This window comes from Molothrus ater, chromosome 4 (genome assembly GCF_012460135.2).
Source record: "Molothrus ater isolate BHLD 08-10-18 breed brown headed cowbird chromosome 4, BPBGC_Mater_1.1, whole genome shotgun sequence".
NCBI lineage: Eukaryota > Metazoa > Chordata > Aves > Passeriformes > Icteridae > Molothrus > Molothrus ater.
The window spans coordinates 7,903,507-7,922,461 of record NC_050481.2 but is presented as its reverse complement, the minus strand read 5'-3'; the positions used below and the strand labels follow the sequence as shown (position 1 = coordinate 7,922,461).

Genomic DNA, 18,955 nt, shown 5'->3' with positions numbered 1-18,955 from the left:
CAACAAAAAGAGCAAAATGAATAAAATTTAAAACTCACAAACCCAGCCTTAACTTGTATATTTTTGCTGCTATTGTTTCTAACATGGCAAAGACAACTATTTTTGAGGGAAAACTATCCCTGAGCCATATGTGACACTGCGAGTTTGATTCACAGGGAGATGATCACTTTTTAGATTTACTCAAAAGTGTGATGATGACTTTTTTTACAATTTTATTTGGCTAACACAACCAAGCATCATTTATTCACCAACTCATAACTTGATGAAGCAGAAGGATAACCAAATGGGAAAATTCTACTAGGATCAAGACTGGCTTCAAGTTTGTGGTAAGGATAAAACCACTCTTTCTGCTTATCATTCTTCCAGGAACAGCTGCTGCTGAAAAAGCTCCAGATTATGTTTCAGAATTGGAAAAATCATTTAGTCATGCTCTTTGAGCAGCATCAATGTACCATTTATTTTCAGTAGGCAGAGTTAAATCTGCTTCAAGACTTTTTCCAAAGGGATGGCATCACAATATCACTTGGGGAAAAATAAGATCGTGGAGAATAAAAATTTCAGCATTTACAGGTAGACTGCTTTTGTATCAATTTGGTGAAAAGAATAAACATATCACCTAGAAATTTTTAATCTTAATTCTTTCGAGTACTTGCTCAAGTTCTCTGTGATTTGTGCACTATTTAATGAGATTTTGTAAAAACATAGTCATAAGATTTACATTACTCTACACTTTGAAAAGTGCCTAGAGGTTATTCAACAATAGAACAGTCCATCAAAATTCATGGATCTAATATATTTGCAAAAAAAAAAAAAAAAAAAGAGCATGTTTGGAAATGTCAGACAGGTGCTGTCATAAAAATCACCACCTGAATATGCTACAATATGTGCAGAGACATTTTTTCTACACAGCTATTTTGGTTACTATTACCATACTACGGCCATCATATCCCTTGCACTCTGTTCACAAATCTAAGCAATTAGACAAATGCAAAACCACTGAAATTGTGTTGGTTATTGAAGGTAACTAACAAACGTATTTCCTCTTTTCCTCTGCTTTATTTCTCCCTATTAACACCATGTTCATTACCTAGTTTGTGTTTGAGCACCTTGCTCACTAACTGTGCATTCTACCCCGTTCCCTCATTTTCCTGATGGCTGCAATTTTCTTGTGCTGCTTTGCCAGTTCACTACCAAATACTCTTAAAAGCACTAGTTCTTGAAAACTTCACAATAGTGTTCAAAACACACAACATAATTTATCTCCCATAACTATAACCTTGTACATCAGCTGGGCTCACATACTTCACATTGACGTAGCACGGCTGCTTTGAAATCAGGAATCCACAACATATTTATTTAGATCTGGGACTCAAGGGCTGGGATATTTTGGAGAAGCAAGCAAGAAGAGCAGCTTCAAAATAAACATATCTATATAAGACCTAAAACTGCACACTTCAAAGTCATGGGAAAGATTTTTTCCTCAATTTGACTGGTTTGTTATTCTTCAGGCCCAGTGTCCGGGTTCATTCCTTTGCTCTGCTCCTCCTCTCTACTCATCACCCTGCACAGGCTGTCATATCCCCCCTCCTAATGCTTCATGGAGCTGCATGCAGAACACAGGCACTCAAAATGCCAAACAACAAGAGAGAGAGTTTGCAAAGTTAAACTTAGCAGCAGCTGCAAGGTTCAGAAATCATCCACATTTCCCAAGAGTCCCCAGGAATATAAAACGCAAAAATCTTGGTCTAAAGGATGCTCTGTTACAAGACAGGCACGCCCCTGAAAATGCTGAATGAATTGCAGTGTAAAGCTGTAATTCAGGTGAGCTTTATTCTTTGCTTTAACCTCAGGGAAAAAGAAAAAAGATACCACTTTATTGCACTTTAAAACAAAATAAGAGAAGGCAATACTTAGACATTTTATGAAGGGAATGCTTTCCAGAGTATTATGGACATAGGATGTTGCAAGGTAACTACCACAACAAAACACAAAACTCCAGGAAGAACTTTAATATCATGATTTCAAAATTTAGTCATCAGAACTTCAAACACTGAACAGCAGCACTTAGTTATAATGCCCCCAAATAAAACTCATGTATTTGGCAGCGCTCAAATATTATTTAAAAACTATACTTTGTTTTAGTTACTGGAGTTCCACTTCTCAATGTTATTTATTGACCAACAAGTGACAAGAGATTTAAACTACAATTATGAGATGTTACAGTTTTTTTAATCTATTTAAACACATTTGTATATCAAATGATAACAGCAAATGTCTATTTGACTATATATGTATAAGTATGCTACTTAACTAATATAATAGTATTGATTACATAACAAATATGAACAAAATTACAGGCATAAGCCATTCTTTCAGGGCTAGAGACCGGCTTTATAAATCTTACTGTTAGATGTTCCAGTAAGAAGGATAAGTGCTGAGAATTTCATTGACTGTTCAGTCACTAAAGGTGGATTCCCCTAATGCAAATGTGTTATGCTTCAGTATTTAGTACTATTTAAGGTTCAAGACACCAAGAATCACCTTTATACAATTGCCTGTGTTGCCAGATATTCCTGACTTAGGACACTGGACAGGACTATCAGCCAAAATCAAGAAGTTTATGCTGCTACTCCTAATTGTTACCTGAGCAGCAGCAGGATCCAGTGTATAAAATCATGACTCAATATTGCTGCAGAACAAACCATAGAACATAAACGCCAACTAGAAACAGCCCAATGCAAAACACAAATACTGACACTGAGTGAACAGAGATCCATCCAGCACAAGCCCAAACAAGTCTGAAATTGGCTTTACTGTGTTTTTACACTTCTGCCTGCTGGGGCACATTTATCACTGAAAGCAACTTTTCCTGAAGCACTGCTCATCTAATTTGCAGTCAGTGCCTGTAGCACCTTTCTCTCCCTCTCAGACCCTACACCTGAGTCATTGTGAGAGTTTGTTATTGCTGGAATGCTGCAATTACTGGCTCTGCCCAAATACTACAGTCACATCACCTGTAAAATGTAAATAGAAATGCACAGAAAAGTTAAATCTGCTCCTAGTGATTATATAACATGGTGATTTCCTGCCAACAGAGAACGAGACCTTTGTTCCATGCCAACATTTAACAACTTCTGCAGAAACAGTCTATACAGAAAAAAACCCATAACCTACTCGACAAAATTCTTTGTAATGCCCTAACTACCAAATTTTTAGAAGACATACAGATAAAAAATACACAGATAAAATGTGAGGTATTCTAACAATAGCTGTATCAAATAGAACTGTGTCTGTCTCAAAGGGCACAGTTTTAAGGCGTCAGCTTTTCAATCAGTGTAGCTGCAGCAGCACACAAGCCGAGTGTAACCCAGTTCCAAGGACAAGGCCAGGAAAGAAGCCCCCAAAAGGCAAGGAGCAAAAACAGAACCACAGGAGCCACGTCACTCATGCCATCCTGTTTGCTGTGTTTGGAATTTCTGAAGGACATTTGTTTGTAGACTATTTAATTTCTCCAAACAGAGCAGTCCAGTTGATATTTATATAATATTCTGCTCACAGTTATCTGTATTTCCCTCTCCCTCTTAAACTTTTTTTTGGAACAGATGCTATAAAAGTTTTTATACCAGAGTGAATTTTAACAGATGCTGAATGACACTGAGGAAAAGTTTCTTAGTGCACTGCTACACAACATCAGATATATATTCACAGGTGACATGGATGAAAACATCGTAACCAATTTGACAAGTTTTAGTTCAGAATGCAGACAGCACGTAGAATCAAATATTTGAAAAGTAACTATTTGTGACTGTACTCTTTTACCAGAGACAGGGAGTAATCACAGGATCATCCTAGTTGGCAAAGACCCTGAGGAGAGTGGAGCCACCCATCAACGTTCTTATTTCCCACACAGAATTACTCTGTTTAGGGCTTCTACAGCAAATCATTATTTCACTTACTATTTCAAAGGCTTCAAAGCTTTTGCACTGAAAGAATGGTGAAAAGTAGCTTGCTTTGCACAGTTTGAGCTGACATTATTGTGCTCCTTGGTCTTGTATTACAAATATACCATCATTCAATTAGATGGCTTGACTCACTTGAGCCATCTGAATTATTCTGTACTTCTAAATGGAAGGGCAATCTTGAGCTGATAGAACCCCTCCCAAAACAATTCTGCTACATACTATAACAATATATAATTCTCAAATACCAATTATTAAATACACTAAGTATTGCTAAGTATAAAATGGCAAAGTCAGGTAAACATTTACATTGCCTCCACACTACCAAATAACATCACATTTAGATTAAACTTCGTTCTAAAGCAACAGCCCTTTTATCTGAATATTTTATCAAAAATTCAAATTAAATGTCTTTTTCCAAATAAGTAGTATTTCAAAAACTACATTCACAGAGCTGTTGGGCAGATTTTCACCCCGGTAGAGCAGCATAGCACTCGAGAATTCAATAAACCTTTAGCCATTCCAACCAATTAAGAAACTAAAATCAGTGTTTCAAAAGGCACACACAGGCACTTCTCCCATCTAGACCTTCATTTTTTTTAAAAAGGTCACATGCTACACTGTATAGCACTAGATATATATATATATAAACTCTTCACACACAGGCCATTATAATTTCAAAAATTCAAAATTGTATCTTACCAAGACTGAACTCCAGCTTTGGCTCATTTGCAATTCTCTGAATACCTTAAAAGGTCAAGAAAAAAAAATTAGAGATAAAAAAGCAAGACATGGAAATCCAATTAATACATAGTAAAACTTTCACATGCCTATAACTCCTGCCATTGCCACTGAAGTAACATTTTATGTTAGAAACTCATGGTCAAAGCAAACTTGGATGAAACACTTGCCTGAAAAAAGGCTACTTTTGAGTAAGACTTCCTTCTTAATAGAAACTTTCTGTTGCTGGGAAAGGAAACTAGGAAAAAAACCCCAGGTTTTCATGGCTGTGTTACTTGTAAGATTTCCAGTCACAGCAACTGACTATATATGTGTTGGGAAAATATTAAGCCTCATAAGTAATTTTTAAGTAGGTATGTCATCACATTAAAAACAAACTCCATGTTGAGTGCAAGTAGGTAGATCAGGTTAATAGAGTAAAATATAAACACGTTATTGATCAACAAACAAATTGTATAGCAATGAGCCCAACTTCTTTTTGTTGGAGATTAAACACATTCATTCCTCTTCCTACAAAACTGGACCAGGAACAGTTTAATCCATTGTGGAATTACGTTCTATTGCAAAGGGCAATATTTTCTTATGCTAAAATAAAGGAGTGAATCACAGAGATGCAACAAGACAAAAGTAGGAAGCAAGGAGAGATAGGTGAATAAGCCTTAGGTGTTCACCTGATGCACAAATAATTGGAGCACAACTACAGTTTCAATGAACTTGCAGAAGTTAAACTCTCTTTTTGACATTTTGTATTCTCGAGTAAGCATTATTAATTATCGCTCAGTATTGAAGAAATTGGTCAGATGGGAAGGATTACAGTTAGTATATGGAGTGGAGTGAGATTTTTGTTAAAAAAACAAATTTAAAAACCTACAAACAAAAAAAATCACCCCCAACTTATAGCTGTGTCTGCTCCATAAAAACATTATGCTGCCAAGTCTAGATTCACACTGCTCTCATTAGTGTAGCTATTCATTCACATCTGTGTGAGGAAAATTACAGCTGCAGAGCTTAGATAGGTGAAAAAGAAAAAAAATTTGTTTTGTTTTTTTGTTTTTTTTAATGGATCTTTAATAAATTTCTGAGTTGAACTCTGCCAGTAGCATATTGGCCTGAAACACCCTCATGAATGCTGGCTACAGCATTAAGTGAACTGACATACAGTCTTCTGACTCCAGTGCACCACCAAATACAACTCAACGTACAGGTACTTGCATTCAAATCCCCAGACTGCTCCTACATCACATAGAACAAACCTGTGATAGTAGTTTAAGTATCACTAAAGATTTATACTTTCATCAACATTATCAGACTATATTTTAAACAGTAATCCATATAGGACATAAAAGAGGAAAAAATTGCTTTAATTCTTACTAGAAGAAAATAGGTTAGAGAGAAAAACTCAAACACAGAAATCACACATTAGTTCCCCTGAAGATTATGTGCATAAACCAAAACATATCGGGGAAAAAATTTAAGGACCATTTTCATCAGTTTATTTCCTCTAAACTGCACTTGGACAGGCAAGAAGTTGAACAGCATTTCGTACCCTGCTTGTGACACTATCTGAACTGCCACAGAGACTGGGCCACTTTCATTGTACCATTCCATAAAATGAGTACATGCACTTACTCGTAAACTGGGGCTCTCCTAGACTGTCTAACTGGGATGAAGGGAAAAACTGTCGTGCTTCATCTGATGATCTCTCCTCTTTGATTTCCATGATCAGCCTCCGGAGCTGCTGAATTTTATTCCGCAAATCTTCCGGGTTCACCTCTCCCAGTGCCACAGCACGAGATTCACAGTCTGGCTTGGATGCAGCTTCGAGGCAAAGATCCGGTTCTGCACTCAGAAAGCACGAAAGCAGCTCTTAGGGACTGTGATTGCAAAGGGGGATGATGGAAACACTGATTTCACAAACAATCAAAACCACTACATACACACTTATGTTCATGGTCACAGAACCATGCAGCCCCATCTACCTCCGGAGTCAAATCCCAGCTCCTTCAGAATTGCTGCAGTGCTCAGCATATCCACAGAGTAGTTCCAAGATGAGTTAACAGATGGCTAAATTAGGTGGCAGAATCAAACTAAAATGGGAAATCCTTTTCCAGCACAGATTCTGCAGCCTACCAGGCAGCTCTCTGAGCTGCTAATTTGACAAAGAATTTGATTCAGCAAGGGCAGCAGAGCAGTTCTGTCAGAGAGTGGGATTCACCAGAATTAACGTGTCCATCATCTCTTCTATTAAAGATCTCCATTATGCTCAGCCTCTCATTCATCCTTGCCAGAACACAATCAGGAACACATGCAGATAATTTAGCATGACATAACTCCTCTGTGAAGACTCAACAAGTCATATGTGGGAGCTTCAGACCTCATCATTATCCATGTGTCATTTGCTGTTCTGCCTGGAGTCTAATTGTTTAATGATCAAATCTTGTGAGAACAAAAGAAGAAGGGGGCAGGGAGGAAGCTGAAGCTCCCAAGGAATCCAGGGAAGTAGCAAGGGCTGGTCATTTGATTAAAGTTAGAACAGGAAGAAAAAACACCTTGTAGACATTTAAAATTCTGTAGAATAGACAGCTTCACAGAGTCACAAATTCAATGTGGCATTTAGGGCAGCACACACTGAGAAGAGCAAACTGGGAAAGAAAGAAAATCAATTTTTTTTAAACAAGTTACTAACTAATTTAGAAACATAAAACTCTATAAAACACCTGTGCTATTGTATTAACAAGGACTGAAGTATTTAATTGGGCCTGAAAATCATTCTGAGCTAAATCAGCCATATATCATATCACTGGACAAAACAGAACACTGAAAGGTTTTCGTACTTAGTTTGAAAATCCAAACAACATGGAAAAGTTATTTTCCATACAATATGAACTTAAATTTATTTTACTACCTTGAGTATCGAACCTTGGGCACTTGCACACATGTTATTCTAAACCTGTTTGCACTTCATCAACTGAGCATCTGCCAGTTACAATAACCTCTGCTTTTATGGTTATGGAGGGGATAAAAGATGAAACCTCAAGTCTGGAAGGCTCTAAAAACTGTCTACAAATCCCTGTGGAGGTCAGACAAGTTTTTTGTCTGGGCTGGATCTAAGGAAATCCAACTGTATGGCTGCAGATGCTGCTAAAAATGCTGGGTAACATTTCATGTACCAGCTGGCCATAGATTTCATGAGGAAAGACTGGAAAGAGAAAGTGGAAACATCTGCTTCAGGGGCAGATGAAGAGCTAATAAGCATTTGAATGCTTGCCTTTAACCCTGACTCAGCCAGAAAAAAACACATATTCAATTCTTGAGAGAAGGATATTCAAAATCTTAGAGAGGTTTAGATGTTCATTAGATCCTGTTTTCAGATAAGATCTTCTCTTGAGCGACCAAAGCTCATCAAGCTGAGCTCTGCTGTTTGTCCAAGATGACTGAAGAGACAGAAGACTTAGCTGTAAGCTCTCCTGGGATCTGGTACTCCATGTGAGCCATACTTTGATGAAGTAACCTTCAGAAAGACCAGTACTTAGAAGTGCTACTAACTTTTCTGTTGCTCTGATAAGATCTACACCAGCAGAGTGCTCTACTTCCTCCTGTCATTGACATCAATGAGTCTGAAGTCGGTCAGATTTCATGGTATTTTTGGAGCTACTAGTGGAAAACTGAAAGGAAAGGTATGTAATAACCCAGCAGCAAGATCAAAATTAACTAATTATCTTGTATTAAAAAAAATAAAAACCAACCAAACAAAACTTTAAAAACTGAACAACAACCATAAAAAAAGAAACCACCCACACAAAAAAAAAGCCACCAAAAAACCCCACAAAGTTAACATCTGCTTATACCATTCAACCTTTAAAAGCACAAAAGCACAGACAACTTTAATAAAAGCAGTTTGGATATCCAAAATACCTTAGGTGAAAGAAAATCTGTCAGAGAAACAAGTCAACACTTAACAGCCAAAAATCCAAATATACTAAGGTGTTCTTTTCTTTCAGCTGTTTATCTTTAAATGGAAATAAGAACAGTAATCTTGCCTTGAAATATCCTACCACTAGCTTGATAAAAAACATCTGCTTTAGGAGGAAATCTGTTTTTCAATTCATGAAATCATGTTATCTATATTTACCTCTTAGCTGTAAAAATCAGACTGCCAAGCTCAAAAGGCATACTGAATCATCATTAATATGCATGGAACCAGAAATGGAGAGCGAAACGCAGTAGGAGTGGGCATAATTCTGATCTATTGCTAGTTTTGAGATGTGGAAATTCATTCTCAACTATCACTTTAGAAACTATAGTCTGCTATATTTAGTCCCTTGGAGTACTCTGACAGCTAAGCTAAACTCTGAAAAGCATATGAGAATGCCTGGAAAACACTCATCACCGCAAACGTACAAAGTTTCATTCTGCAGTAAGAACGAAGGTATCAGTGGGTATACGTAAGGTACCTATTTTCCATTCTGTTTCAGTGCACACATAATCACAGCATGGTTTGTGTTGGAAGGAACCTTAAAGATGACCTAGTTCAATCCCTCTGCCCCTGGACAGGAATACCTTCTGCTAGACCAGGCTGCTGAAAGCCCACCATATAATGTACAAAGCCCACGGTCAATATCCACAATGACAGCCTTGACTTTTTTAAAGGATCACTATTTGTCCTCCCATGCTAACGTGCAAAGTAAGAGAGTTCAAAAAGGTTAAAGCTTGTCTGTCTCTTTTCACACACAGCAGCAAAAAAGCAATTCTCAGCTCAGCTGCTAACTCAGCAGAGGAAAAGGGTTAAGAATATCAGTGAGTCACTGACGCTGTAAAATATAAAGCACCATCACAGCTAACCACCATATGCTGTAACAAAAGTAGAATGAAAGCTTTGATACATAAATTATATCCTCAGGATATTTCTAATACAGACATCAGAGGCTTTTAATTCACAAAGCTGTCTGAATTCTATATGCTGATGCATTTCATGTTCAAATTAGTAGCGATGAAATCATCCCATGGTTACTCATGATGGTATGTTAATCTTTCTTTGGAAGTTACATTTTCAAACAAAGATAAAGAATTTAATTAAAATTTTTATCTTCAGTGATGTTTCTTAAATTTTGCAATGCTGGAATCAACTTACATAAGTTACTATTATAAGCTCCATTTAAGTCCCTACAGAGCCTCACTAAGAGTGTATTTGAAATTAATATAGCACGATGCCCCAGGTTGACTGCTGCAGTAGAACAGAGTTTCTTCTCGTACCTGTCACCTTCCACATCTGCCACACTGCTTATATCCTTTCATTAAATACCACACCTACACCAGAAGCCATGCAAACCACACAAATATTTGAATACCACACTGATATCTCAAGATCCCTGAACAAATACACTGCAGCATTCACTGAAAGTTCCAAGGGGGGGCCTTTGCAAAGCAGTGGACTGCTTCGGCTGAATGGAAGCAGTTCATATCTCTGCCTGGACCATCAGTCTGCCTTAAAAAAGGCAGGATTCAGAGATCATCCTTCTCTGCCTTGATCTGCAACAGAAACCTTGGCATATGCCTCACTTATTGCATCTCTAAAACAGGGAGTGATCCTGACCTGCTTTTCCAAGCCACCACAATTGAAACAAAAGTCTCCAAGTTCAAGTGGCTTGCATACTACAAACGGCAAAAGGGAATGCTTGCTGTCTTAGGGGCATTCCTACATAGAGGCCCCTTTTTTATTTTCCTGATTTATGAAATTCATCTAATGTGAGTTAGATGACTGACCTTGTAAGAAGATCTGTTTTCTTCCTTGGCTCCCTCCCACCCTCCTCACCAGCCCTACCTGGATGTTACCTCCCTAGCTCTAACTAAGGACCACACACAGTGAAGCAATGCAGTCTGTAAGGAATCTCTCTCCCTGAATGACAGAAGAGATTCACAGATCAAGAGAAGGCAGTGCCTGCATGCCGCCTCTCACATCTGGTTTCACTTCACTGTACCTGTGGTTTTTTTCCTTGGGGACATCGCCAATTTTGCATTGTACACCATCACGTGGAGGAAAGGAAGCAGAGTTTTACACGCACTGTGCAACACAGTGGTCAACTTCAGACTGTTCCCAGGGTCAGCGGGAACATCAAGTCACAGAGCTCCTACTGCCCTATTTCAGGCAAACACCACCGTGACCCAAAGACCACCCCGTCTTGCTAATGGTGACCAGTTCCCAGTAGAAGGGCACATAATGCCATCAGCCACATGCAGAGTGAAAGTTCACCTAACAAATCCCTCTCTTTGCTTCCATGGCCCACTTGGAAACCTTCTGAGTTAGGCTGCTTCATGAGCACTCGACTTGAAGCCCTGACAGGATTATCTACTTTGTCTGACTTCTTCTGTACAGCCCTCCTGTCTCACAGCCCACAGAGCCCTGAGGTAATCAGCAGCTCCACAGAATCACTAGAGGTTGCAGGAACAGGTCCTTATATTTCCCTCCATGCTTACTCCACCGCCCTTGATTATGTCCTCTTCCTCAATATCCCAGTCAGTCTCCATTTCTCACTTTTATGACTCCTAGGATTCAACCCACTAGTCAGAGACACATGGAGACAACTGGACAAAGGCCCTCTCCAATCCCCCTTCATGGCTCCAAATTGAAGCTTGCAAGATGAAGAAAATGTCCTTTTACCACAAGTTAAACCTCACAGCCTCTTTCTTGGAGCTTCTGCTGTGCTGTGGCACAACTGTCCTCCATTAGTTCCACGAGAAATTTGACATTGTTAGGAGGTATGCCCTCCTATCCTGCATTTCATCTGAATCCTTTAAAGTCACAGATACACATTCTAGAGCTTTTTTTGGCTCCCAATAGCCAATGGATCTCATCTTGTGACAACCCAACTAGCTTTTCATGGTCAAAGCCCCTACTGATACAAGGCCTCTCTTCCTAGTTCCTGAGTTTCGCTTTTCTCCCCCATTTTGTCTTCTGAATTTCATTCTACCCTACAGTACATGGACTATTATTTCACTTCTTTTAGTATTTTATCCTCATTCTGCACACCGTGTATCATCTTCATTTGTCTTCAGTTTTGTTCTAATACCTCGTAATAGTCCGGCTTTCTATTTCCATCCAACACATCATCAGCCAGGTTGTCATCCTTGCTCTCCAGCACAGGAAAATTGCCAAGTCTGAAATACATTTCTCCTCTACCTGTCTTGTCTTTTCCTCTATCTTGTTTGGTCATGCCCCAGGAATTCATCATCATTTGCTGGCTCGTTTTACCTGGAGTTTCCTACACTGTCTCCTGTGTTCCCCTTTAATATGTTTTTAGAGGATGCACAGAATGCCACCCTTACACATGGCTCCTACTGAAACACCATCAACCTTCAAAACTTGGTTTTGGAAAGTTCATGCTTATTTCTTCCTCCACACATATTCACAGGCTCTTTTTTCTCCACAGGCAGCCTGAAGTGCTTACTCCGTATCCTTTGTTGTCTGTGTCCCCATATTTTGGGCTTACAACCTGCCAGTGTCACTGCCATAGAAACTGTCCTGTTTGCAGGCTTCAGAGCTAATTGAGTCCTGTCAGCAATTACAGCCTTATTCCGGATTCAGCTCAGCAGCATTGTGTTCAGGCACTGTAACACAAGTGCCAGAAGGGAACTGACACAACTGTATTCATACTCAAAGCTGGCAATTCCATGAATGAACTGGACTCATTGAGGGCACAATTACAAAGTCTCAGTTTGAGAGTCAATGGGAAACATTGAGCTCTTATAGTCAAGGAGAGCAATACTTCCAAACCCAGAAAGAAACACTTTTTGGTGCAGTGCCTCAACACCAGGTACAAAATATATGACTTCGTTCCCTACAAAAGATAAAGGATCTGAGCTACTCCCCAGAACACTACCCCAATAAGGATAAAATCCACAATGAATGTAATTTAAGCCAACTGCCTTCTCAAACATGATCAACCACTATGAATCACTTCAGTAGGTGAGGACAAAAGTCAACATAATTAATGCAACACTTCTTAGAAGTGAGATGGAGATTTTGGCACATAAAAAGATGATAGGAGCTTCTACTGAATTAAAATGTATCCATCAAGCCCACAAATGCAGCCTAACATTTTTACCTCTGGTCTTAGACCATCACAGATAACACAAAAAGGCAAACTGTTCTAAGGACTTCAAAACTCCGCAGAGGTATCAGAAAGAATTCATGTCATAAAAAAATTGTAATACAATGGCTAATTGTAAAATAATGGCTATTTCAGTGGCTCCTGCAGAGAAAACTGTCAGCACTTGCTCCAAATAAAATCTTTCCTCTAAATAAGGATCCTGATTTATATGGATAGCCATGTTTTCTGCTGTTTTCAACAATTTTATGAATCAAGAATTGGTAAGAGGTAAGAAAACCAGAAAACTTGTCATTTAATAGGGAGTTTAGCAATGATGAGTTATTGAAGAATAAGATGCATTGACTATGCATCAACATAAATCCCATCTTGTACAAGACATCTGACAAAACAGAACCTCAAACTTCTATTTATTGTCAGAGAAACACGATGGCGTGGCTTTCAGTTGATTTTACAATTTTCTTTGTAGGCATGAATTCAGAGCCCACCAGTATTTAAGTGTATGCATCCAACAGACAGCAGGATATATTCTAGTTAAATTTCTAGCAAAATTCCTGGATGACTGGGGTTTTTTATTTTCATTTTTGTTGGCAGAAATAAAAGCGTCACACTGGACATGTGGAGATATGTCTTAATTAGTGAGAACTATTGAAACATCTGTTTTACTCCTGAATTCCACTAGCCAGAAGCACCTCAGGATTACCACTTCAGAGGCATCAGAACTCTGTGAAACCAAGATGGCAAAACATTAGGATTTGGAACCTGACTGGGAAGTCCTTCTGTTTGGCTGTTTACACCTGAAGCGACATGGACATGCAAAGACAACAAAGCATAGAAGTCACTAGGCAGATGGATAAAGGCATTCTTTAATTACTGATCTGTGCCATCCTCCTTCAGATCAATGACTTACAAAATGAGTAAACTGTAAGAAAAGACCCTGCAGGAAACTTTAAAAAGTAACTTCAGAGGTTTTTTGTCATACTTCCAATATTCAAAAGCTTAGATGACACCTCATTCCTAGGCAAGTTAGGCAAGCCCAGCTCATTCAAACTTTGATATTTTCTAACAAGGCTGAATCAAATGTCAGGTTCTATTCAAAGACTAGGATATTCTCAAGTGAACAAAATAGCACATAATTTTACAGAAGGCATTTCTCCTCCATTTTTATTTGAAAGGGATTTCTTTATCAGCACTTGAAATTTCGAATATGGTCTCTGGCTATGAAATTCACATGACATTGAACGATATGGACCTATTGCTGAATGCAATAGGATATAAATTACCACTACAATTTTTTGTGAGTGCTTTGCAGACAAGATGCAAACTCTTCTATCTACTAAGTGTGACTCATATTTCAGAAGAGTGAAGCTATCAATCACTCCCTCGGATTAATATTTTTTCCCTTAAAACTCTATTATCAATTTTTTATCCTGAACATCTGGTAACAGATAACCCTTAGACTATGCACCCATACACACCCTTCACACCAGGTTCCCAACATGAAGGACACAGAGCTCATTCTCAACTTCAGTGAGATTCTGCAGGGATGAAAGCAAATGCTTGTTTTAGCACTCCTTCGTCAGGTAGTACTTTATTCCGAGTGATCCTAAAGATAAAACATTTTTCATGTTGTGCAGCAATTCTAAAGAAAAGCCTGAGCCTTAGTTTAACATATCTGCCACTTACTGAATGACTTCATAAAACAGTTGATATTTATAACACCTGCCCAATATGCACAAGTTTTGTTGTCGACCCCTTTCTCTGTATCTATGCTGCTTTATTTGGCCCACCAGGACAAGACTCCAACTTTCTGCCAAGGGTTTCAGGGTAATTTTCAAGGGGATCTCTTGATCCTGCTTTTCTCACAAAAGGACCTTTTACTTACATAGTGATACACTGTCTTTCATGACCAAAACTGTGACAATTCAATAAAAGAAGACTGAAAGGCTGACTAGAAACAGAACACCTGACACTTCAGAAAGTCTAAAAAGGATTTCCTTGAAAACTCTCTATTTATTCTCTCTAACCTTTTACCACTTACTAAATGAATACTCCAAACCCAGTTATTAAACACAAATCAACACCAAAGGAAACAAAAGGTTAAAATTAAACAGCAGAGTATGAAAAAAGCATAGAATGTTGTATTGAAATATACCAGAAGTCAAGAGAAAAGCTGTAGTACACTAAGAAAAAACTGTCTTATCTAGAAACTACTTGTAAACTGATTTCTCTGAAAAAATTATTCAGACTGGCTGGCAATTTTTCAGTGGAGATCTGACCAGGACAGAAACATGAGAAGCCCCCAGACTTAACATTCCCTCCAAAACATGTAACTGTGCTAAGTGGATATATCTGTCAGTAGGCAAAGAAAAGCAACTCGCTGTTAGCCAGTTTTCAGGTGAGCCAGGTGTTTGGAAAGACAAAGCCTGACGAATTAAAGCTTCCATGTAGTTTTCTATAGTTTCCAAGACTGAAAGACGTGGTGTTTTGATTTGTACATGAATGACAGGTGTGTAATACAAATAAATTAGCAGGCAGGCAGCAAAAATAGCTTCCAAACTATTCTCGAGAAGATGTCTCAGTGCAGTCTGTCTCACAATGCAGCTGACATACAACAGTAATTGCAAACACAAGAGAGAAGAAGATGATTTCAAGCTCTCTGCATTTTAAGCCCCCAGATGCTGCAGCTCAAGAGCCTCTTCAGAGACAAGTTACTCTGCTCTCTGCACCAGTGGAAGCTGGAATGAAGCAATGCTGCAGCTTCAATGGAATGTGAATGCTCTTCCAAGATCCACAGTCCAGACCACTGACACAGTAAATACACTATGTGTATTGACTTCTTCTATACATAAGATAAAACAACAAGGGAAAAAAGAAAAAGGGATGAAAGAGCATAAGGCTGCCAGAAAATAAAGCACCTGTTGCTGCAAAACATTGCCCACATCCTGACACAAACCTGAATAATAAAATCTTCAGAACTGCCATTACGGCACACTTTTCATCCTTTAGATGAGGTGTGCAGTGGCCTGTCACACAACAAGCTAACGAGAAATTTACTTACAAATTAAATAATGAAATTGTAGTCAAGGAAACCTTTATGTATATCTGATAAACAATGAGCTTTGTTTTTCAACACCTGAAGAGATCCAAAATCTCCCTTATTTTAGATGTATAACATAAGCTCATCTGGACTAGCTATAATCTTATTCTTCTAGGTTTTCATCTATTAAAAGGGCACATTGTAATGATCTGGTCTTTACACATAGAAAATCTGATCGAAATCAGTTCTGTACCATGGTGTTAAGGAGTAATATATCAGGGGGCTTTGCTCCTGCCATTGGTATTATTCAATAATTGTTGTAAAAACTCACTGAGTCAATCCAAATGCCAAACAGCAACTAGACCAACTCCTACATTTTTCTGTAAACACTGACAAACTCACCAGGCATCCCACCACCATCCCAGATCGGGAAATTGTTTTAAAACAGTGATTTGAGGAGACAATTAAATTACTTCTAAATCTGAAGTAAATATCTCAGTGAATCTGCTAAAGAAGAGTCACCAAATCTAGAAAATTAAACCACTGAGAAACTTCCGAACCTGTCAAAGAGAACATCACGTTTGACCTATTTTTGCATTCCTGTAGATCTGATTTGATGTACCATTGTAGGGGGGAAGAAGTGTCATTGTGAATCGATTTTACAATAGGAGATTAACTCCTGGAGGCAGGGCAGGGAACCCACTGATAGGTCTATCAAGCCAAGAACTAAGCTGACAGTTAAAATTACAAGTGACATTCCAAATTATTCCTTTGTGTTAGAACAGTAAGTAGAAAAGTAAAGCTATAGCACTGTAGAAAGAACACAACAGAAAGTAAAAATTCTTCTGATAAGACACTATTTAAGGTCTCTCCAGTCAGCTGGGTGGTGTGCATGTGTGAATTGCCCAGCTGATTTCTTTTAAAAGGGTATACTCACAAATGGCAAAAAATAAAATCAAAACCCTGTAGCTAGGGATGCTACATACACCAAACTACTTGTGTTCTTTCACATCACTTATTTTCCCTGATACTGGCAAACGAGCTAATCAGACTGAAACTGATAGTAGCTCAATAATGCAGGTATGTACATGGGTTACACTTTTGACAAGGCTATAAAAACATTACCTACATTAGATATTTGGGCATTAGCACACATGATGTTCATCTCTCCACAGATAAAGTACAGCTTTATTATAGAATCAAGAAGAAAAAAAGAAACAGGAATTATAGGGTAATATCATTCACAAACAGAAAAGTTAGTGGCCTCAAATTTATTTCAGTATGTTTCCACAGCAATATGGTCATTACCAAACAGAGTAACAAAAATTTTCTAATTTTGAGATATTAACAAATTAGTCCAGGGCAATCACAAACATGTAATCTGCAGAATTAAAAACACCCCTTGAAATGCTAGCAAGCAGAAATCAACAATCCAACATCTCCTTCAATATTCTATATTCTTCTGCCATAATGCTATCTCCATCCTGTGTCTATTAAGTAATGTGCATTCTACAACCCAAGCTGTGAGATAAGGAACAAGGCAGGTGCTTGGCATCTGATGAGGTGCTTCCATTACTCCAGGCAAGCTGTAACCTTGTGGCTCATTACAACCACCTTTACAAACTGTCAGCTCCAAGATGCCCGAATCGTCTCTCACAAAGCATGAGCTACCCACTGTGATTAAACCATCATGCAATGCTACGAGATGCCAACTTCAAGCTGACAATATAACACCACTCATCTGCATTCCCTCTGCAAAATGTTGATTTATGTTACTGAGCGAGTTCTGCAGAACACTAAACTACCTTTAATAGATCAGAGTACCTTTCATAAAAGTGAATACATAACCAAAAGTAGTTTCCTCTTCAATTGCAAAATGTATTAGTACTAATTATAATGCACAAATACACGTTCACTTAATTCATGCCCCACATTAAATCGGTTAATTATCTCAAGAAATAATTCAAGAATTCAAGAATTATTTCAATAATAACTTCAATAAATTATTCAATCACTTAATTACCCTTCCCACCAGAATTTAGTTATATGCATTTTAGATACTTCTTATTTTAAATTTTTCAAAGTTATATTCTGGTCTAAGTCTCCAGTGATGTATCACAACACATACCCTGGATAATTAACTTTTTTTGGAGAAGTTTTCCCACTTTGTTCTACACTTTTGGCAGTTACATACAACAGCCCTGACAACAGCTTTGCCCACAGACAGATCACAGTAATCCTGGGAAATCTGCTATGTCTGAGCATGTGCATACTCGACATAAAACTGACACACAATGTTTCCAAGCAAACTGCTGTATCAGACCCAAGACCCCTTATTCTGCCTGCAGGTGACTTAATGAAGTATCCGAGGAGGAGGAAAAGCAGGGCAACCAGATGCAGTCCTCTTTCAGCTCTCCTTGCTTTTCACACTGGGATTTTTTCCTCAGATGTCTTTTCCATTCACTTACTCTCAATAATGGTCCTTGAGAGTGCCTCATACTTTTTCCAACATATGTCTGCTTTTAGCATTTACAGGACATCATGGCAAGCAATTCCAGTATTTCCACTACCCATTCCACGAAAAACCACCTTTTGTTTGTTTGCAATCCAGTTCCCCCAGCTTCATTTAACATGACAATGGAAGAGACAATAATCCATATACCCCTATGTCCTTGTTCATGTTTGTTTTATATTACTATCAGTGACCACCTGGGTCATCACCCAGGCTGAAAAGCTTAATCTTCTCACTCCTGTTGTGATGACTCTAACAGCCCTTTTTCTGAAACTTGCCCAGCACCTTTATGCCCCGTAAAATGAGGAGAAAATAACTGCAGGTGGATCTTGACAGACAGAAATCTCTGCTTTGTTCTCTCCTTCCCCAACATCTCCTAATACTGCATTTATTGTTTGACCACAACTGATCATGCATCTTTTAGGAGAAATATAACTCTACAAATTCTCAGTTTGAGGCAGAAAGGCAGGAATTGATGCCAAGCCCATTATTTTGATGGGAAACTTTTATCATCTTTTTTTCTCAAGTGTAGCTTCATATTTACAGATGTTGACTTTTATCTGCCACTTAATTGCTAACGGTTTAGACTTGTAAGAGC

General features: G+C 38.3%; 1 protein-coding gene across 2 annotated transcripts in view; it reads right to left on the bottom strand.

Moving 5' to 3' along the window:
• INPP4B (inositol polyphosphate-4-phosphatase type II B) overlaps nucleotides 1–18,955 on the bottom strand; it is a 286,348-nt gene that overhangs the window by 177,639 nt on the left and 89,754 nt on the right. For both annotated transcript variants that reach the window (XM_036383013.1, XM_054514677.1), the window contains exons 2-3: nucleotides 6,330–6,539; nucleotides 4,662–4,706 (exon numbers count right to left, since the gene is read on the bottom strand). In XM_036383013.1, the coding sequence (XP_036238906.1) occupies nucleotides 4,662–4,706; nucleotides 6,330–6,420 (136 nt within the window). In that variant the 5' untranslated portion in view covers nucleotides 6,421–6,539. The remainder of the gene's footprint in view (nucleotides 1–4,661; nucleotides 4,707–6,329; nucleotides 6,540–18,955) is intronic.